The 23008-nt window shown below is 36.2% G+C and overlaps 1 protein-coding gene across 2 annotated transcripts in view; it reads left to right on the forward strand.

The window, feature by feature from the left end:
- The window catches only part of ATF2 (activating transcription factor 2), an 86017-nt gene extending 70918 nt beyond the window's left edge, over nucleotides 1-15099 (forward strand). The window contains exons 13-14 of one of the 2 annotated variants that reach the window (XM_003406211.4): nucleotides 11205-11310; nucleotides 14213-15099. In XM_003406211.4, coding sequence (XP_003406259.1) covers nucleotides 11205-11310; nucleotides 14213-14439 — 333 coding nt within the window. In that variant the 3' untranslated portion in view covers nucleotides 14440-15099. The other variant, XR_010322289.1, reaches the window with a different exon arrangement.
- Nucleotides 15100-23008: the final 7909 nt, after the last annotated feature.

Below are 23008 nucleotides of genomic sequence, written 5' to 3' on the forward strand. Positions count from 1 at the left end.
ATATTACATTAACAAAGCAATTTAGGTACATCTTTTTTTTTTTTTTTTCTTGTTCTTAATAAAATCTTCTGAATGGCTTTGCTACTTAAAGTTGTGTGAAATTGAACACAAGAATCTCTGTTATCCTCAGTTGTTTTGCCTGTAGAATAGGGATGATGACACCTGCTGGTCTCAACTTCTCAGGGTTGTTGTGTATATCAGTCCAATTAAGATGAATGCAAATGTTTTTCATACAGAAAATTTTCATTTTAATAAGACAAATTTATCAATATTTTCCTTTCTAATTTGACTTACTATGCCTTATTTAAGAAATGAAAATCTTTGACATCTGTGAAATGGTATATAAATATATGGTATCATTTACAGGGTATTCTCGGACTTTAGGTTGGCCCAGTTTTCTCTCTTGACCCAAGTCATGGCAGTATTAACAGCTTTTAATAATATACTGATTATTTCCTTAATTATACTACAGTATTAGTCATCATTATTAATAGCACCAGTGCTTTATTATTTTGGAAAAATATAGGAAATTCTGTATTCCAAATAGATGTAATCTTTACTTCATTAATCTCAGGCTTTTTTCTGCATGCAAATAATCATAGAAATGTCATTATTATAACATTGTGTCTTTTTGTACTTCCCAATTTGAATAAAAGTTTCTTAATTGGAGGAATAAATAAAAAGACAAGATTTATCTCTTACGTAAAAGTTAGATGACACTTCATTTTTGAAGCATGAGACTTTCAAATGAAAGTCAAATTCAAGAAATCACTAAATTAAACTCTATAGTTGAACATGAGTTTAGTTAATACCCCAAATTACAAACAGAATAAGTAAACAGTGTTTTTAAAAATTAAATACTGAGTGGTAATAGCATGGTTAGGTAAGAAAAGTTCTTAGTTTTTGAGAAGCAGACTGAAATATGAGGAGGTGAAATAATGTGATGTCACAGATTTGCTTTAAAATACTTCTGCAAAGAAGAAAAATAAGGTCCATCTGAATATATTTACATGAGGAAATGTCTATAATACATTGTTATGGACAAAATATAACTTACATAGTAAACTGTATAGCATAATTCTTTTTCATTAATGAAGAGTTTATAGTTAGGTTTACTTAAAGGAATGAAAATCATATAAGTATAGGTAAAAATGTAGGAATGACATGTACCAAGATGTAAACAATGGTGAGAAGGGGAATGGGAAGCAGAGATGGCTAGAAAAGAAGGGGTACTTCAGTTATGACTTCTGTATTATTCTTTCAAATGGATATATGATTTTTTATTTTTTGTTGTTTCTAGTTGTCAAATAAAATTAAAAGTTTTTAAGAAGTAAATGACATATTGGAGTTTCCAGAGTGTGAAGAGTTAACATTCTTATAGTGGACTCAGACGGAAAAAATTTCTGTCTGCCAATAGCAAAACCGTTAACTGTGAAGAACAGAACGACTTGTAAAGAAAATTGAATGTCAGAGAAATAATTAAACTCTACTTTATGTGAAAACATTCATCAATCCTACATTTCCTTAATAACCCTTCACATGACATACGGGCTCAGCTAATAGGTATGGTGGGCAGTAATAATCCATAGTAACTTATGTATTATGAACAATAAAAGATACAACAAATGTTGGGGTGTGACTGTTTGTATTTTTACTGAATACATATTAGGTTTTAGGGAAAATATTAATTATAAAGCCTTATTGCTCCATTCACTGAATTTTCATGTTTCAGCTTTCTAAAATTATTGCTAAGACAGGTTATCTTTCCTCAAATTGTATTAGAGACATGGTAACCTAGATGAAGACTTGGATGCCATTAGTTATAAATTATTATATTTTTAAGTTGGTATCTGATTTTGTTATGTTTTACTTGAAACGGTTTTAACCTGTTTATGGTTTTGTCTTTTTATTTTGGGAATGTTTTAGCATGTTTCCTTTATGAACAAAAGACAGACTCTTCTCTTTACTAACAGTAGCTCCTTAACAACTACTTTATGGGTAAAACTAGGAAATTTTATTGTAGATTTTGCTTTTAAAACTCAGGTATTGCAAAGATGAGTGTGGAAGGAGAAGCTCAATAAATTTATAGAAGCTTGGTTTGATAGCTGGGTACGTGAGGATATTTCACTCATAAGTTAATGATGTAGAAAAGGCTTTGTTTATTGGTCCATCGACTTATAGGGAATGGAATCAAATCTTTTGTTCTTGGTACCTAAGCAATATTTTGTTTCAGTATTTACCACTTGAAATAGGAAGGAATAGCAACAATTGGAAGATGCCTACAATACTTAATTCCTAAAAGGATACTATTCTGATGTAACTGTCTTCTTTCCCCCCCCCCCCGAGTTTTAACTGTATTCCAAAGGGAGAAAAGAGGTGGTAGTGATAGCACCTCTATTTCATGTATTTTATTCTGGGTTTGGGATCTAAGTCCTTTTTTTATTTGTATTTTTTAACTAGTGTTTACTAGAAATCTTTCTGAGCCTCTACTTCCCCATTGGTCAAGCTGATAGAACAAGTACTATTATGAGGATCAAATGAGAGAGCATATAGAAAAGACACTATGCAAATACTAGCTATTTGTTACTCTGTCATCATATATTTACTGTGTACAAGGCTTGCTATTAGACACTGGGGATGCAACAATGAAAAAGACCTAGTCCTTGCACTCATGTAATATGTGGCCTAGCAGAGGAGACAGACATGAAACAAGTCGTTAATGTATGAGAGAGAGTAGGACCCATGTCATTCCCATTCATTTTGCATAGTATTTTTAAAATATTGCCTACCTCTGTTAAGAACCTTGTCATCATTTTTTTTTTTTTTTAACCTACCGTTGTAGATACAAATTAAAAAATTATTTGGTTCTCAAGTATAAGATTTTGCTTCCATGATAACCCATGGAACTGTGTGGTGGGAGTCTTAATACTCAATCATTGATTTTTATGAAGATTATGAAAAGTTCGTATCTATAGCAATGAGAAAAATCCCCAAAGGAAGAAACTATCCGATATTATTTCTTTAGATTTGCCGGTAGTGGCTGAATTAGAAAGTCAGAGATTATAAATTTATAAAATACCTGGTCATCAGTCCATGGCCAAATAACATTAATCAATTGATTGTCCTGGCACAATTTCTTCAGGCTGATCTGCTTCAGATAAACAGTGTAAAAAAATATTACGTGGTCTACTAGTATGTAGTTAGAGGGCAGTGGTGGTTGAGTGGTAGAATTCTCACCTTCCATATGGGCAGCCTGTGTTCCATTGCCAGGCATCGCATCTCAAGCCCAGCCATCACTCATCTGTCAGTGGAGACTGTGTGTTGTTGTGATGCTGACCAGGTTTCAGTGGAGTTTTCAGATCAAGACACTAGAAGAAAGACCTGGCAATCTACTTCCAAAAATCAACCAGTGAAAACCCTGTGGATCCCAGCAGTTTGATCCTGTAGTGCATGGGTCACAATGAGCTGGAGACCAACTGGACAACATCTAGCAACAACAATATGTAGTTAACCTTTGAGTAGCCGTCTTAATAGAATGGAGCAACGGTACTGCCCTACTTTTGTCGTCTTCTGCCTAAATTGGTTATATAACCTTTAGTAGCATACCCCTCCCATTTTCAGCCTCTGTTTAATCTGATCTTGACCACTTGCATATGCTTACACTTCAGGCTATGTAGCAAAACTAAATCTGCTCGCTTTAAGTCTTGGTCCACTCTCATTTCTGTTCTGCACCCCAACTCTGCTTGCTCTGAAATATTTCTCTCAGTCCCAACTCCTTCCACATTTGCTGCTTTCAGTCTATACCAGTTTTTAAAGAAGTCAAATATTAAGATATTTGTGTGACTTCTGGCCAACATGGCACCATAGACAGAAGCACCACTCTGCCCCTCCACAGTAAAGACCCAAAAAACTTAAGTAAAACAGAGACATATATCATTCCTGGAACCTGAAGTGTCAAATGAAGAGATAAAGAACTCAGCCAAACACTGAATAGAATAAGAAGCTGGCAGAGGACAGAAAACAAGGAGAGAAACCTGTGGAGGGCCCCTATCAGCTAATACAGCACGGATCCACCATCTTGGACTCTTTTCGGGGATTGGCAGACAGGAGCACGGGAAAGCAGCTTCACAGAGCTCCCAGCAGGAGACGGAGCACCTGGTACTCTCCAATACACGCTTTCCCACCCCTCATCCTCTCTGCGCTGCTCTTACCTCCAAGCTTCCTGGCTGGCTGCGATGGCCTAGCTGGCCAGGAGGTACAGTGTCCGTGCCACTTGGATTTGCCCCACCCACATTGGAGAGCAGCAGACAGAGTACGGGAAAGCAGCTTCACAAAGTTCTCAGCAGGAGACAGCACCTGGTAACAAGCAATATATGCTTTCCTAACTACCACCGTTTTTCCCCTGCCCCCTTTGGCCTCAAGCTGCTTGGATTTGCCCCGCCCACCGTGGCTGGCCCCCTGAGCTGGTGTTGCTTCTTTCTGTTTCTTTTGGTTTCTTCCGTGCCTCCCACCACTTCCCCCTCCCTTCTCTAGAATACCTGGCTCTGTGTGTCATCTTTGCTTCTTCTTGAAAGGCTGTGAAGCCCCGCTCTACTGGGGAGCTACTCCCCCAGCCCATGGCGCCACACTGGTGGGATCCCTGGGGCTTGCCTTTTTTGCTTGTTTTGTTTGTTTTCTATTTCTTTTCACAGCTTGGGAGCCCCTTCTAGCCGGGCTGCGCTGTATAGCTTAGGAAGCACTCCCCCAATCTGCACAGCCACATAGATGGGATTCTTGGGGGCATTTCTTTTTTTCTGCCTTTCTTCATTTCTCACTTCTCAGTTCTCATCTCTCTATACTTACGTTCATTTCCTGTCTCCTGAATACCTGGTGCTGTGTGACATCAGTACCCCCTCTAGCCAGGCTATACTGCACAGCCTGGGAGCCACTTCCCTGGTCTTCACAGCCCCACTAGTGGGACTCCTGGGGGCTTTTCCTTTTCCAAATTTTTATCTAGTTATTATTTTTTTCTTTTTTCCCCCCATTTGGTTTTCTCCATTTCACGGTTTCTCATGTCTCCACTCCAACAGCAAGCTCCTTTAGCACTCTTTTTTTTTTTTAACCTTTTTTTGTTTTTGACTCGTGTTTCTCTTTCCTCTCTCTCCTCTTTCCCATACCCCTATTACCTCCACACATCACAACCCACCCCCCACTTTCCTGCCTATCTGCACTGTGCACTGAACTTCACACCCCAAGCAGCACAGGCATGGCCTACCGGAACCTGCCTAGCACTGATTCCTGGCTCACCCTGTCAGCCCTAGTATGTGCCACAAACAATCCATCCCACCCTCTCCCCTTCCGTTGGACCTGGCAGACTGCACCGTAGCTGAGTGACTGGCCCTGCCCATTGGACAAGGAGGTGAAAAGTATCGCAACTACAGACGAACAAACAATAAAGAACACACAGCCCACCTGCTCAGACATAACCAAATTAAACAAAAAAGCAGGATGAAACAAATCTACAATCAAGAAATGAAAAAAATAACTACTGAATGTCTTGAAGACAGCAGACAATATCAAAACATATTAAAAAAAAAAAAAAAAAAAGGATGGTTCCAGTAGGCATCCAAAATAAAACACCAGATGACTTTCCAGTAGAAGAAAAGGCACTAGAACTACCTGACAGGGAATTCAACTCTCTTAATATTCAGAGCAATCCAAGAGTTGAAGCAAAAAGCAGACAAAAATGAGGAAAAATAGACAAATTTATGGAAAAGGCAGACAAATTCTTGGAATATACAGGCAAATGGAAGAATTCAGGGAAATAATAAGGAACAAAATGCCAAAATAAATTCACAACTAGAATCATACAAAAACAATTAGAAACCCAAAAGATATACAAGATTTCAGAAATGGGCGGTGTCATAAAAGGGCTGAGGAGCAGGTTTGAAATGATGGAAGACGGGATCAGTGAAATTGAAGACAAATACTCAGATACAACTCTGAGGAAAGATCAGAAGAACTAAGAAAAATGAAGAAACCCTGAAAATTATGTGGGATACAATCAAAAGCAAAAATTCGCAAGTGATTGGGGTTCCAGAACAGGGAGAGAAAACACAGAGAAACATTAAAGAATTGCTGACAGAAAACTTCCCTAATATCATGAATGTTGAAAAGCTGACCATCAAAGAAGCTTAATGAACCCCGTATAGGATAGACCCCAAAACAAAAACACCAAGGCATATCATAGTCACACTCGCTAAAACCAAGACAGAAAGTCCTGTGAGCAGCTTGGAAAAAATCACATACAGAGGAGAAATAACAAGACTAAGCTCTGATTATTCGGCAGAAACCATGCAGGCAAGAGGGCAATGGGATGACATAAAACCTCAGAAGAAAAAAATTGCTAACTGCAAATAATATATCCTCCAAAACTTTCATTCAGATGTGATGGTGAAATTAGGACATTTCCAGATACACAGAAATTAAAAGAATAGGTAAAAACCAAACCAAACTTGCAAAAATTATTAAACGGAGTCCTTCGGTCTGAGAACAGACAACATCAGACCACAGCCTGAATCTAGGATGCAAAATTGTACTAGTCAGGTACCAACCTAGGAAATGAACTCTCAAAGACTATCCAAAACCAAAAGAATTGCAACAGAGAACCAGAGAGGTTAATCTGTAAATGACAACAATGTCAGAACAATAAAAGAAGGAATAAACTGTATAGATATAGAGCTTTCTAAAGGAGAAGAAAGCAAGGTGATACCAAATAATAATAGACTGGTTCAAAGCTAGGAAGATAAGGGTAAATTTCAAGGTAACCACAAGGAAAGTTAACAAACCCACTCATCAAAATAAAGAAGAAAAATATGCATAAAGCCTCAATAAAAACAAAACCTACAAAAACAAATGAAAAAGAAATCCAAGATATTTGTGATAATACAGACTATATATAATTTTAATTTTAACCTTTCATCCGAAAGTAGCTTCAGGATCGTCATTAGGAAAATCCATTACCATTGTAAAACATTTTAAATCAGGATGGTATAAAAGGCTGGACTGAATTTGTATTAAGTGTACCTCGAATTTGGTTTTTTGTTTGTTTTCTTTACTTATCTCTGTAATTTAAAAGTTATGGGGGAAAACTGGTTATATGAATTTTGGATCAGTATAATTTTATAGCATAGATGAGTATTGTATCTTATTGATATATATGAGTCATACTTACCTGAAAATATGTGAAGTTTTCATTTTCAATTTCCTTCTCTCTGGCCTTTTCAGTTGTTTGCCCTGGTAAGTGTGACTCCAATTAAAATTCAGTTACACAAATTTAAGATAAGTTGTATCAAGAATCAAATGGCTTCCACAATAGATGGTTCCTGGTAGAACAGGAGAAAAATGTGGAAAGGAACTCAAATTCTTAAAAAGGCCAGACTTCACTGGACCAGTTGAGACTAGAGGACTCCCTGACACTGTCGCTCTGAGATACTCTTTAAACCTTAAACCAAAATTATCTCTTGAGATCTCCGATTAGCTAAATAACAGATTGGCTCATAACATAAAGAATATCACACGTGAGTAATGAGCTCCTGTAAAAAACCATCTATATGAGACTAAATGGTTAAAAATTACTCTAAAACAAAGAAGAGAAGGTAAAGGGGCAGGAAAACTAGAGTACTGGAAATGATACAACCACAATGGAATGAATGAGAATGATGATACATTGTCAAAAATGTAACCAATATCACTGAATAATTTGTGTAGAAATTGTTAAATGGGAACCTAATTTGCAGTGTCAACTTCTACCTTAAACACAATAAAATAATATTTTTAAAAAGGAAGAATCAAGTGCCTTACCCGTAAGTCCTTAATGTTCATTAAACCCCCACTGTTAACTAGTGGCATCTTCAGATTTATTTGTTAATGAGCCAGGTAGTCTAATTAGGTAGCAGTCATAATACCACCTACTGTTAAATTAGAGGTATAGAAACTGATGTTCCATTTATCAGTTTTAAAATCTGCTTAAAGAGAGGATTTCAATGTATGTATTTACTTTTATTTGCATGTATGAGAATAATATCATATTTTAATACTTATAAAAACCCAAAACCAAACCCAGTGCCGTCGAGTCGGTTCCGACTCATAGCGACCCTATAGGACAGAGTAGAATTGCTCCATAGAGTTTCCAGGGAACGCCTGGCAGATTCGAACTGCCAACCCTTTGGTTAGCAGCTATAGCACTTTAGCCACTACACCACCAGGGTTTCCCTTAATACTTATTAAAAAAAAAAAATTTTTTTTTTTTATAGAACTATTTAAATCAACAGTTTAATATCAGTTAGATAATCAGCTTATAACTGCTTTCAGAAATTTATCTAATAGCATTTTGTTTCATAATATGGTTTATGGTGAGTGTATAGAGTGTTTAGGACAGAAGGCAATTATGACTTAAAATTGTGTCATTGAAGATGATGCTGTAAAATATAGTAATTTTCATTTCATAATTGAGGAAATTAGCAGTGTAGCTTTGTTAATGAAGTTGTTGGTATAAATGATGAAATTAGGACCTCTGACCTATTTTATATTGTTTAAGCTATTTCATTCACCTTCTTTGGTATTTTTCATCCCCTGGACACAGAATTACCATTGTTGTTGTTGTGTGCCGTCGGGTTGATTTCAACTCATAATGACTCTATAGGACAGAGTAGAACTGCCCCATAGGGATTCCAAGGGTGTAATCTTTACTGAAGCAGATTGCCACATCTTTCTCCTGAGGAGTGGCTGGTGGGTTTGAACCGCCAACTTTTCAGTTAGCAGCTGAGCACTTAACCACTGCAGCACCAGGACTCCTTAGAATTACCGTAAACCAAAGTGTTGCCATCACAATTCCAACTCATAGTGACCATATAGAATTACCATAATCCTCTCTAAAATTAAAAAAAAAAAAAGGGAAACCCTGGTGGCATAGGGGTTAAGTGCTACGGCTGCTAACCAAGAGGTCAGCAGTTCAAATCCGCCAGGCGCTCCTTGGAAATTCTATCGGGCAGTTCTACTCTGTCCTGTAGGGTTGCTATGAGTCGGAATCGACTCGACGGCACTGGGGTTGGGGCTCTAAAATTAATGGTCCACTTAATGCATGTCAGGCAATGTGTTTCATTCTGGGAATAGGGAGATAAAAGATCATCCCTGCTTCTAAGAAATTCCCAGTCAGGCAGAGGAGTCAAATAAGTATACCAAAAGTTACAATCCAGTGTATATTTATATATAACTGTGTAAGTTATGAGTGGGAATACAGAAATGGTTACCTAACCTCTTTTTTCAACACAAGTGTATATATAGTGCTGAGTTGGCTCTTGAAGATGAATGGAATAGTTAGCAAGGCAAGGAAGGGAGGGAAAGGATTTTCCAGATAGAGAAGACATTACTGTGTAGTTTTCAAGATAAAATTGCTGTTTTTATAGGTAAAAAAAGATGATTATTAGGTATTTTATATGGCTCAAACTAATATGAAGGCAGCAAGGGTATGACATGCATGAGACATTACTAGCGTTTTGGTATGACTAAAGGTTAGAGTATGTTGGGAGAGCAGAAAAAGTTGAAAATCAAGATGGTTACAGTTGCCAGATTATGAAAGACATTTTATTCTTGACTAAAAATACATATCCAGTCCTGTCTCATGTTACAGAAATTAATGAGAGAAGTTGGAGAAGTAAGTCTCAAAATCAAGCTAATGTGGAATCAGGCAGAGAGAGAGAAGAAAACTTTTACGATAATATATATTGGATTATTTATAACATGGTTTCTCACCAATAGTGTTGTTAATAAAGGGCTATAATTAACCATATTAACAGTGGCAATTGTAGTATCCATAGACATGAGTTTTCTACATAACATCCTTTAAAGCAAAACTGTTGTACATTTTAGCCTTCTGTACTTCAGTCAGTGTACACCCATTCTTTTATTTTTATCATGGTAACATACATAACAAAATCCACCGTTTTAGCCACTTTTAAGTGTACAATTCATTGGCATTAAGAACATTCACAGTGTTGTAACCATCACCACTATCTACTTCCAGAGCGTTATCACCCCAGACAGAAATTCTGTGCCCATCCTTCATCAGTCACTCCCCACTCACCCCCTGCTTCTACACATACTCATTCTTGTCTCAAGTACAGTATTCTAAATGTAATTAACTATTTGATTAATGGTTCAGAGTTATTATGAGCATCAGTTTTGTTCCGTGGCTTAATACAATGTTGTACTTCGTTGTTATTGGAATGTGAGGAACCATTTGATCCATATGCTTGCTTCCTACATTTTCTAATTTACTTTTGGGTTCATGGATGAAGTCTGAATGGTTAAGCTTAGTGCAAGTCCAAATAAGTAGAGGTGTTTGTAAATTAATAGTATTTTTATGTTATCAATTTCTTAAATGTATATTGTTTCTAATGCTTGAGTACTGGGAATAGTCATTAATTTATTGTGTCTTTTATATTTGGGAGTGACCCAAAGGAATTAATTGGACTCAGTCAATTTGGAACTTTTTATAGAATTTATCAGGTTAATGCATCCCAGACAAAAGCTGAAGTACTCATTCTGTCATAAGGAGTACGACAAATCACTCTGGTCTTATCAGATTTAGATTTAGATGTGTACAAATTGCCTGGATCAAAGGCATCTAAGCCATGTAGACAGCCCATCCAGTGCCTTGGAATGACTTTTAAGTTGCGATGATTCTTTGGTTGTTGTGGTTCCGCTTATGGAACTTTTCCTAGTTTCTAGAAAACTAGAAACTTGCTTAATTGAGTTTTCATGATGAATTTTTTATTTCCAAGTGAATGGAATCAATGAAAATTCATCTTGACTCACTTGGTGTTTTCTGATTTTTCAAATAATCAGAAGAGCATGTGACATATATAAAATAAAAACACCTTGGACCAGTAATCTGTAATATATAAGAAATCCTAAGGCAAATGGTAAAGTAAAAATCAGTTATGGTATTATTTAAGTTTTTATATAAAGTTGCAAATTTTGGGATAAATGCTTAAACCATAAAGACTGAATTATACTGATTAAACATATTTAAGCAGCATATTTTCTTTATTCCTTGATGTTGTTAAAGATGTCTAATTTTCATGATCATTGCTTGTTTTAAACAGTAAAAAATATGTCTAGTCTGATGCTGGTGTAAGGTGCATAGTTGTTCTCTTCTCCAGAGTGAAGTCACCCTGCTGAGAAATGAAGTGGCACAGCTGAAACAGCTCCTTCTGGCTCATAAAGATTGCCCTGTAACCGCCATGCAGAAGAAATCTGGCTATCGTAGTGAGTAATGTTCCGTTACCTGTAGCCTTAAGCCACATCGGTAAAATACTGCGAGGGTGAACTGAGCTGCTGGTAAAAAAAAATGGAGGCTGTGGTTCTGATATTTAAGATTAAAATCAGAATTTCTTCAAGGTTATTATGGAACAGGAGGGTATACGTAGAATTTAGAGGTTTTATTGTTTTTGTTTTTGTTTTTTTATTTTTCTACTTCTGGCTTTTTTCTAGGCGTTACTATAAGTTAACAAAAGAGGTTAGTTAATAATTCGAAATACACCGTAAGTACTGATAATATTTTGTGTATTTCTCAGGGTACCATTTTAGTTAAAAAAAAAAAAAAAATCAGCTATCTTCACTTAAGGATATATAGTATCTGTTCACAGTATCTGATCCTTTTCTTTCTTAGATAATATCTGCATAAAAACCAAAAAACCAAACCCACTGCCATCGAGTCTATTCCAACTCATAGAGACCCTATAGGACAGAGTAGAACTGCCCCATAGAGTTTCCAAGGAGCGCCTGGTGGATTCGAACTGTGACCTCTTGGTTAAGAGCCATAGCACTTAACCGCTGTGCCACCAGGGTTTCTAAATATCTGCATAGTGTAGTGTTTTTATTATTTGGAGCCTTTATGTATATCATTCTAGTTACTCGTAAGAATGCTAAGACAGAACAGTATTTAAATTATCAGCTTGTAAGTTTCCTCTTAAATTTTCTCCCCCAAAATGAGATTCTTCTGTTTTCAGCACTTTAGAGGTTAATTGTGCTTTTTCCTTCTTGTAATGTCCTTCTTTTTTGATAAGATGCACAATGTTAGAACCAGCTGTTACTCTTGAATAAATGGCCAATTTTGTCCATGGTACACAAATTTGTAACAAATAACAGAGCCGGGAATGCATTAGGCAACATTCATAATATGTAACCCACAGCTTTCATTTTTATGATTTAGTGATTTCGGGATATTTGTAAATGTGAAGATTGTTTCAACCATATGTATCCACTTCATTTTAATTTGCCAGTGTCAGTAATTTCAAAAGAAAGAAACATTTTGTATTGGATACAAACAGTTCCTCAGGTGCTCACGATAAAACTTAATGGCCACCATCTTTACTTGTAGTCATTGTAAGTAGTTTCATCAGAATGAGCAATATTTTTTAATTTAAAAGATTCAGGGGATTTAGCAACTCTCTATTGTCATATATATTTAGAGCACTGATTTTTGTCAGTTTTGAGCATATAGATCTCACTCAGCCCTTTGATATCTAGTCATTTTGACAAGATGGTGAGACACATTGTGGAGTAAACTGGAACTATATAGAAATGTGTTTGGGGGTTTATACTAACAATGATTGCTGCAGGGAAGAGGCCATTATGGCTCCCATCTGACAGAACAGTATAATTTCCTATAGAAGCTACTGAGGGCAGTATTATGCATACGTGGTTTTCTTAAACAGGAAAGTTTTCTCGAATTTTGATAGTTCAAAAGGAAATATGCGAATGATTCTATAAAATTAGAAGGAAACAACTCAGATTGCATTCAGTTCATAATATCTGCATTTTTAAATTTTATTAAGTCATTTCTTGGATGATCCCAACGGTTTTATCTCTATTATCCAGACTCAGCAAATACAAGACAAATTTTCACTCCAAGCAATAGATTTATGAAGATTTAAGTGTATATAGATGGTCATATACTATATTCTAAAGTTAAATAAAATGTCTGAAAATCCAGATTAATAATACATTTTTATTGACTATATAGTATTGTACTAGGTTTTGAAAATGCAAGAAATAAGACATTTTTGGTTTTTGGAGATATTTCTACCTTTGTCCTGTCTAGTCATACAGATCATCAGTAATGAAAATACTGTCAAAGAAAAAAATGTGAAAATAATGTCAACCTTTGGTGACAACCTTTGATGGACAGGAAGAACCCCCAGGAAGCGTCAGTATTCCTGGCAGTGTTCTCTTTCTTAAGTTGGGCTCTGGGTTCCTAGGTCTCATGTTGTCATTGTGCTTCATAACTTGTATATGCTATGTGTGTATGGGCTGTAATACTGGATTTCTCACTTTCTGAAATTACTTGATTCCATTCTGCTAAAATAAGAAAGATGTAGGAGATTTGTTGTTCAGGCATAAAAATTGGTAGATTTATTTTCATGAATATTTAGAATGCCCTTTTCTGAATATCATTTCAATTGCAGTATCTAGAGTTTTATATGGATTTTTTATTTGAATCCCAATTAATTCATGCAACTGTAACAGCTGGTGGCATTTAAAGTCTAAATATTTCTTATTCTCATGTGTATGCATCATTGGAATCAGGTGTTGTAATCATCCATTGCTGCAATAGATGGAGAGTCAGCTGGAATAAATATAGTTCTGGAAAATGCAGAGGGAATAATTTGAAAATATAATTTGTGTGTAAGAATTCATTTTGTTTATGCCTGTAGTTATAAATTCTCTTTTTTATCTTTTAATAAGAATGACATGTAGGCAAACAACTAGTTTTCTTTAATGCATTGGTTTATATAAATGTTATAAGAACTTGATAAATGTTGGATTACATCTATAAGAGACTGTCTCTCAAACTCCCCACCCCCTTTCTTTCTTAACATTATTTAGCAAATATTTCTTTAGCTATATTCTGTGAGGTACTGGGCACCCAGATTTTTCTGTGTGTATGGTTGTGCCTTTATATGACTTGTTGCAGGTAAAATTGCCTATTTCATGACTTACAGTCACCTTTTTAATTACTCAATTGTAGTCATACTGACTTACCTAAATAATTTCTTTTGTAAAATATCTTCTAACTTTATACTCCGTTTACTGGCTCAGTCTACTTAATATATTCTTACAGATACTTTATTTAAGAAAATGAGTAATTCTTCTTTTTTCCACTCAGCTGCTGATAAAGATGACAGTTCAGAAGACATTTCAGTGCCAAGTAGTCCACATGCTGAAGCTATACAGCATAGTTCTGTCAGCACATCCAACGGAGTCAGTTCAACGTCCAAGGCAGAAGCTGTAGCTACTTCAGTCCTCACCCAGATGGCGGACCAGAGTACAGAGCCTGCTCTTTCGCAGATTGTCATGGCTCCTTCCTCGCAGTCGCAGCCCTCAGGAAGTTGATTAGAACCTGCAGCACATCAGTTTTAGATACTCATTATGACTTCAAAGGGAAATCAAGGAAAGACCAGTTTCCGTTCATGCGAAATCTGTGGTTGTAATTTTTTTTTTTTTTTACTTGAAATTAAATTTGGCTCTAGAGTTGGCGTAGCAGCAGTTGATGATCAGACTGAACAACAGTTTTTAGTCTCTGGAAAAAGACTGATTTTGCTTTTTTTTATAAATATTGTTAGATTTATTAATTTTTTCTGTGCTCAATGTGTAAATTGTATTATAATTCATTGTGGTTATTTCACTTTTAATTTGGTGGTGTTTTAATAAATGGGGGTGTTACTGAATCTCTCTTCCCACTTCCATTTCTTTGCCCCCCTCCCTCAATGTGATGCTGTGTTGTTATATCATTTATACCAAAGTTCTGCATAGTCCCTATTGACTTTGTAATGCTAACAAGGTCATAAAGCACTAGGTGAGAGAAAGATAGAAATTTGCTTTTAATCTTTTTGCCTTTTATTTTGCACATTATGCAAAAGGAAGAGCGTTGGGGAACACTTTTTTTTTTTAAGTGAATGAAAACATAGTAAAAGACATACAGTGCTTTTATGCACATTCTTAAACTAGATCAACGTCATTAATAGTTTGTTTTTTTTTTTTGTAAGATTTAAGTAGACATAAATTTTGGAATCCATCATTTCAAAAATGACTATTTTCAAGTCTTAAATTCAGTATTTACCCTATGTTTTGAGGCTAAAAAATATGAAATTATGTAATGTACAATACAGGGTTATCTGGTATCTAATAATTTTTAAAATTAGCCTCCTCTTTTTCAGATTTTAGATTACAGACTGAGAAATGTATGCATAATCAAGTATGGTATGGTTGCCAGAAAAGCCTAAAATTACTACTTAGAAAACTTAAGACTGTCTCCCCCCATTGTCTTGTACTTGCGAGCTAACTTGTACTTATTCTTGTGAAAGCACTGTCATCTTTTAGTAGCAAATTTTGATAATGTTTCTCGTGGAAAAAAATCAGTATCTATCTTTAGAACATTGTAATTATAACGTGAGAAGCAAGAATGAGTGAGAGTGTGTGTGTGTGTGTCTGTCAGTAGTTCATGCCAGCAATCTTTGCTTGAATGTTTAACGATGCCTTCAGTGTGATGCTGGCCAATAGATGACTGCAGTTTAAGATGTCATTTCTGTGCAGGCTTGGATAACTAACATTCCATGATGTAGTTTGTTTCTGATGAGATGATTGTAGGTACACTTTTCTCATTTTCCAATCATCTGTGGGATACTGAGTTTTCTAATGTGCCATTATCAATTTTTATTCTGTAGTTATGTTCACAATACAGTACAATATTTTAAAATAGATTGAATTGTTAAAAAAAAATTTAAAAGGTAGTAAATGTGTGTACGAAAACTTTGTAAAATAGCTATGAGTCCTACCCAGTAGCAACTTCTGGCTTTCTAGCAGGATTCCATTATGTACATATCTGTAATACATTTATAGGAAGTTGTGTAGTTTGTTCTGCATCCATACTACACTATTTGCTAAAGTCTCAGTGCCATCTCCTAATGAGACTGACATTTTAAAAGCCTGTGTGGAATATCCTTGATAATTCCAAGAAATATCCCACCTGCCTAAGTTCCAAACTGGGAAACATTCAAGTTATACAAATGACATTTCATGACTTTTAAGTATGAAGATAATAGGAATTTTATTGTTTGGCTTATTAAAAATGAGAGACTTTTTAGTTGATAATTTTACTTTCAAAATTTTTTATTTTTAACTGATTTTATAATTTTAAAGTAACCAATTTCTAATCATGATTTTGCCACAGTTATGCTAAGGAGTTAATCTCAAAGGCACAAAATATGAATTCTGGAAAAAAGGTATTTTTATTGTAGTTTTGATGGGTTAGGAAAAGCCTCATTGGTTCACTCTCCTAAGTTTTTCAGTGCATATTTCTTTCATCGTATTATTTATGCAAGTTAAAGTTCTTTGGTAACAGGATTCTTGGCAACTGTAAAATAAAACTACATAGATGTAAGAAGTCATGTAAACGGTTAATGAGCTTACCAAGGTTAGCAAAACTTTCATTGTAAGCTGATCTGTACTCAGCAAATAAAAATCATTATTAGTTGTATAAACACAAACTCCATTTTGACTTTCAAGATGTCACACTACTTCTGTACCTAGCATTTTGAGTCCTTATATTTGCAATGTTACACAAACTGTACTATTTTCTTTTATGTGCAGTTTGCATGAGTAAACCATCAGAGAATAAATTCTATCTTTAAATTATGTTCATAATTTGCTTGTTCTTACCTGTCTTTCGTAAAGTTAAATCACCTGATAATGATAGTTGGTCTTTCCCCCTCCCCCCTTTTCCTTCCTGGGAAGAACCTGGCATTCATTCTATTTCTGAGATAAAATATCAGGATACTCAGACCTTGGTCTACTCCTCTGCATTCCCTTGAAGACCCATCCATATGCAGTGAACCTAATTTATGTGCCCTGCCTGCCATATTCCCCAACTTCCGCCCTGGATCCACCTGCTTTTGGTGTCTCTTCTTGACCGCCTAACAAAACATCTTAAGCATAACATGTTCAAAACTGAACTCCTAATCCCCTCCCAACCCGAAAACGTACTACTCCCACAATTTCATATCTCCATTGATTACAACTCAGTTCTTCGATTTGCTGACACTAGAAATACCTTGCTGTCATCCTTGATCCCTCTCTTTCACACCCCACATCCAACCTGGCAGGAAATCCTTCAGAATAATTTTAAATTCGACCCCTTGGTATTCCTCACCCAGCTTACTGCAGTTACCTTGTGACTGTCTCCTTGCCTCCACCGTTGCCTACTACAGCCCAATCTCAACACAGCAAAGCCAGAATGATGCTTTAAAAACATAAATCAGGTTACAGGACTCTTACTCAACCCCAGAGTGGCTCCTCATTTCGCTCAGTAAGAGCTGGAGCTCTTACAATGTCAACAAGGCCTTAGACAATCTGCTTCCTCATTCTGTCCTGTTACATCTCTGGCCTCATCTCCTACCACACTGTTTTATTCAGCAAATGTTCTGAGTGCTACTAGGTATGAGACAAGGAGCCCTGGTGATGCAGTGGTAAAGCTCTCGGCTGCTAACCAAAAGGTTGGCAGTTTGAACCCACCAGCAGCTCTTCAGGAGAAAAGCCCTGGCAGTCTGCTCCCATAAAGATTATAGCCTTGGAAATCCTATGGAGTAGTTTTTCTCTGTCCTATAGTGTAGCTGTGAGTCAGAATCGACCAGATGGCACACAACTATAGCAGGTGCCAAACATTGTTCTAGACATTTGAAATGTACCAATGATCAAAATAAAAACCCCTGCCTTGCAGGAGTTTGCATTCTTTTTCAGGTTGGAAAACAATTAGTACAGTTAGAAGTGGTAAGTGCTAAATAAATAAACCAATTTTGATGGAGAGCTTGGGGAGTAACATGTTGGTCATATCTCTGAGCCTATCTGAGAAGACTTAAGGAATCACGTAACTTTTATTTTGAGGTGCACATTCTATCATATGTGCTTTATCTACATTATTTATATGCCATTAGACAATTTCACGAAGAGAAGTTAATGCATATCTGTAGTAACGTTCAACACATGAATGATGTATTCCAAGATCAAACTCATGTTCGATTTGACTTCTTTCAAGAGGCCAAGAATAGTCTCTTGTCTGTGGCATGTACTTAAATGTAGTTTTGCTAATTCTACATCTGTGAGACTAGAGTTTGCTGCCTGACATGAACATGTCTGTGATGATATAATCATGGGAGAATTCCAGTTACTCCTAGATCTTTACCTCATAGATAATACCTAGAGAACACAAAGTTCTAAAAGCAATTCTGAAGGACATTTAGAAGGAATAAATTTTAAACATATTTTTAGATTACCTTCACCTCAAGAAAATAGTTACTTTTGAGGCAATTGGAATTACTATACTGTAATTTTATTTGATAATAAACCAGAAAACCAAACCTGTTGCAGCCAAGTGGATTCCGACTCATAGCGACCCTACAGGACAGAGTAGAACTGCCCTATAGCATTTCCAAGGAGCAGCTGATGGACATGAGCTACCGACCTTTTGGTTAGCAGCTCAGCTCTTAACCACTTTGCTACCAGAATTGTATCAAATATACAAAAAGTTATTTCTTCATACTTTTAATAAATACAAATGAACTTTTTCTATAATTTTTTTCACATGGTTTGAAAAAAAAAAAAACTGCAGGCCTTTCCAGGTTATCGGTAACTATAGACTGAGACTTGGTTGTTCACAGAGGCAAAGTGTTAAGATCCTTAGAGAGCTAACATCCTCCTTGTGAGGGGAAAAAAAAAAAAAGATACAGAATAAAGGCCTTTCTGAAGAAATGGTCTTGCTGTTTAATTAGTGAATTGCAAACTGTATATTGCCAGAGAACAAGTGCAACCAGTGAAAATGTTTCCAAAATTAAAGGACTAATTAGTTCTGAAATAACAAAGGCCATGTGACATTGGAAACTACAATAAAAAATATGCATCATTTTATTCTATTGTAAGGGATCCACATCACCAAATCATAGGTTAATTGTAAAATAAATTATCAAATATGGCACAGCAATCAAACTAGAAGAATTCTATTATTTGATAATGGGCCAGTGGTGTGCATCTTTTTTCCTCAGCTGTACATGAAAGTTCTTCCACCCGGGCTTTCCAAGGAGAGGGTATATCTACCTCGTCTCTGTCGTTGTGTCCTTAGTACACCCATGTCATGGTCACAATGTCTTCCCTTGCCTCTTTGTATTAGATTTTACACTTAAGACATCTTTGCTTGAGCTAGAGTTTTTTTGAACAAAGTAACGCATGGTTTTATCATGCATTAATCTCATTTTTAGCTATGCAAATTATGTCAAAGATTGGCTTACCTTGTTCAATTAATTTTGAAGTAGGTTTTGTTTCTTGTAAAAGCAGAAAGAAGAGGGAAATGTTTCCCCCAAAAGAGCTCCTTTTAAAAATATTTTTGCTTTAATCTCTTTTAAAAACGTATAAATTAAGAAGAGATGCTGTTTGTCATAGCTTGTGTCTTAGTTATCTAGTCTTAAAACAGAAATACCACAAGTGGATTGCTTTAACAAAGAGATATATATTTTCTCACCATCTAGTAGGCTAGAAGTCCAAATTCAGGGCATCAGCTCCAGGGAAAAGCTTTCTCTGTCGGTTCTTGGGGAAGGTCCCTGTCATCAATCTTCCCCTGGTCTAGGAGCTTCTCAGCACAGGGACCCCAGGTCCAAAGGACACACTCTGCTCCCAGCAATTCTTTCTTGGTGATATGAGGTCCCCCTCTTCTCTGCTAGCTTCCCTCTCCTTTTATCTCTTGTAAGATAAAAGGTGTTTCCACCCGGTTTCAAACCGGGGACGTTTCACGTGTGAGGCCCTGGTGGCATAGTGTTTAAGTGCTATGGCTGCTAGCCAAAGGGCCATCAGTTCGAATCTGCCAGGCACTCCTTGGAAACTGTACGGGGCAGCTCTACTCTGTCATATAGGGTCACTATGAGTTGGAATCGACTCGAGGGCACTGGGTTTTTTTTGTGGGTTAAGATAAAAGGTGATACAGACTTCATTCTGGGGAAACTCCCCTCACATACGATCAGGGAAGTTACCTGAGTAAGGGTGTTGCATCCCACCCTAATCTTCTTTAACATAACCAAATCTTGCCTCATTAACCACAGGGATAGATTAGGATTTACAACACATAGGAAAATTACATCAGATCACAAAATGGAGGAAAACCCTACAATACTGGGAATCATGACCTAGCCAAGTTGACTTACATATTTGGGTGACACAATTCAATCCATAACAGCCTGACACAAAAATGAGGCAAAAGTTTTTTATCGGGGTTTATTTAGCCAAATTCAGAATTGTAGAATTGTCCATTCTGAGTTTCTCATAAATGGAAACAAATGCCTTATATGATATTTATGAGGAAATGAGGAAGAATTTGTCAGCCTTATTATCTTCAGAAATAAATCCTTTTACATTATTCATTAATATTGTAGTATGTGTTTTGTTTCATGTATTTTTCCCACGAATAATTTTTTTTATCTCTGTAATTTAAACATGTGGCTCGTATTTCTGTCCGTTCTGGAGAGGTATGCTTATTAAAATTCATTGCCATAGGGTCTTATAACATCAAGGCAGAAAAAGAGTTTAGTAATACTGCTTTCCTAACATAGAGTATTTAAAAAATTATTCAACAGATAATTATTGACTTCCCCCAATTGCAAAATTCTTGGGAAAACACCTCCTATATTACATCTTGGTTTTTTCACCTCGGCTAGTGGATTCTGAGGAGGCCTCCAGCACTATGGGGCAATCTGCTGAATCATAAACAACCATGTCAATAGCCTAAATTTTAACATATTGCAAGTAAAACTCTTCAAATCTTTTTCATGACATCTTAAGTGCAATCCAAATTAAACTAGCTGCAATCTTTTTTTATGGGCTAGAGTATATTTGTGACAAAATAACATTAGATAACAATTTTGAGAATACCAAAGATATGCTTCATTGTCGTTTTTATTATGTAGCCTTCTGTTTATCTATAGAAGCTGTGTAAGTGCCTAAAAGTCATGAGCTATTTTTGAAAATGACTTTGATCAATAATTTAAGAACTTGAATAAAAGATATTTGCATTCCTGCTATAACTATTTAGAAGTGCATCAGCATGTATAATTAAAATTCATTTATAATTTAAAAATATTTTAGCCTCTTGCTTAAAATTCTCCCCAAATAAATCTTTTACCAGAATTCCTAACACGTAAAAAATAAACTAATTTGAGTTTATTTCTTGCTGTTAAAAGTACTTATGAATATTGACACTAAATTACAGGCCATGAAAAAGAAGAATTTGGTCAATAAGTACCTATTGGTCACTTTTGTTTACCTTAGGGACTACAATAGAAACAAAGACAAGGAATCTACCTCCAAGTAGGATCCATTTGGAAAAACAACATACTTGTTAGAACTCTGACAGGAAATAATCATGGGTCCTATTTATGAAACAGGTTTTTTTAATCCAGAAAAGTAAGCAATAAACCACATGTGCTTTGACCTGCACCTTAAATTATGAATGGGATTTAGATAGAAAGAAAACAAAGGTAAAGGCCAGAGACTGGAGAAACAAACGTGTTACGTTCATAGGACAATGTAGGAGACAGGAGGAAGTGTGTTAGGAGTGAGAAATAAGGTTGCAGAGATAGAACAGGGCCAGATTACAGAGGGCCTTGAAGGCAGAGTAGAAAACTATTGGCTGTTTCAAACAAGGGACAGGAGGAAAGTGGTGCTTAAGAAACAGACAACAGTATGAAGGCTGGCCCACACAGAAGGTAGCTAAGAAATCGTAGCAATTCAGGCGTGGGTTGCAACTAGGAGTAGGAAGAAGGACCAATAAGGAGTAAAAGGAATATTTGGTAAGAAATAGAATTTGTAGACTAACAAAGGAGATGAAGACAAGCAAAGTCAGAAGACTCAATTTCTCAGGCTTGAAAAACTGGGAGAATCGCGGCAAAAGTTGGGACAGGAAGCCAGTTTTGGAAGGACAGGCGATTAGTGTTGAAGATTAAATGTAAATATCCAGGAAGCATGTAAAAATATAATAATATTACTAAGGTACCTGCATTGTCCCACTTAATGATCGTCATAACCCTATGATAGTAGTAGTAGTATTGTTTTAGCAAGAAGAAGGAATTGATGGCACAGGCTGAGGAGTTGATTATGAGAGTCTTAAGAATGAATGGAAACCCTATTGGCATAGTGGTTAAGAACGACAGCTGCTAACCAAAAGATTGGCAGTTCAAATCCACCAGGCATTCATTAGCAACTCTATGGGGCAGTTCTACTCTGTCTCATAGGGTGGTTATGAGTCGGAATCAACTGGACAGCAACAGGTTGTTTTTTTTTTTTTTTAAGAATGAATGAATTATTTTGAATTATTCAGAAGACAGAAGCAGAAAATAAAAACTTGAATCATAGCAAATGATTACAATTATGTTTCTCAGAAAAGGAGTCAGAAGAGAAATAACATAGTGTAATAGTACATTACTATAGTGGCTTATGGGGCCCTGGTGGTGCAGTGGTTCAGAGGTCAGCAGCTCAAAACCACCAGCCACTCCTCAGAAACCCTACGGGACAGTTTTACTCTGTCCCACAGGGTCACTATGAGTCAGAATTGACTTGACGGCAACGGGTGTGGTTTTTTGGTTTTATAAACACACACAAACACCCACTGCCGTCGAGTTGATTCCGGCTCATAGAGGACAGAGTAGAACTGCTCCGTAGAGTTTCCAAGCAGCACCTTGTGAGTTTGATCTGCTGACCTTTTGGTTAGCAGCCATACCACTTAACCACTACACCACCAGAGTTTCTGCTACGAAAGGATTTCCATTCAGGTTTGGTTTTATACTAGTGTATAATTAAAAACCCTTTGTTAAAAACCCATTCCCCAACCTCCCATGTAAAATACATTTTCAGAGAGCAGTAAAGCTCCACA

The sequence above is a fragment of the Loxodonta africana genome, chromosome 6, assembly GCF_030014295.1.
Source record: "Loxodonta africana isolate mLoxAfr1 chromosome 6, mLoxAfr1.hap2, whole genome shotgun sequence".
Taxonomy (NCBI): domain Eukaryota; kingdom Metazoa; phylum Chordata; class Mammalia; order Proboscidea; family Elephantidae; genus Loxodonta; species Loxodonta africana.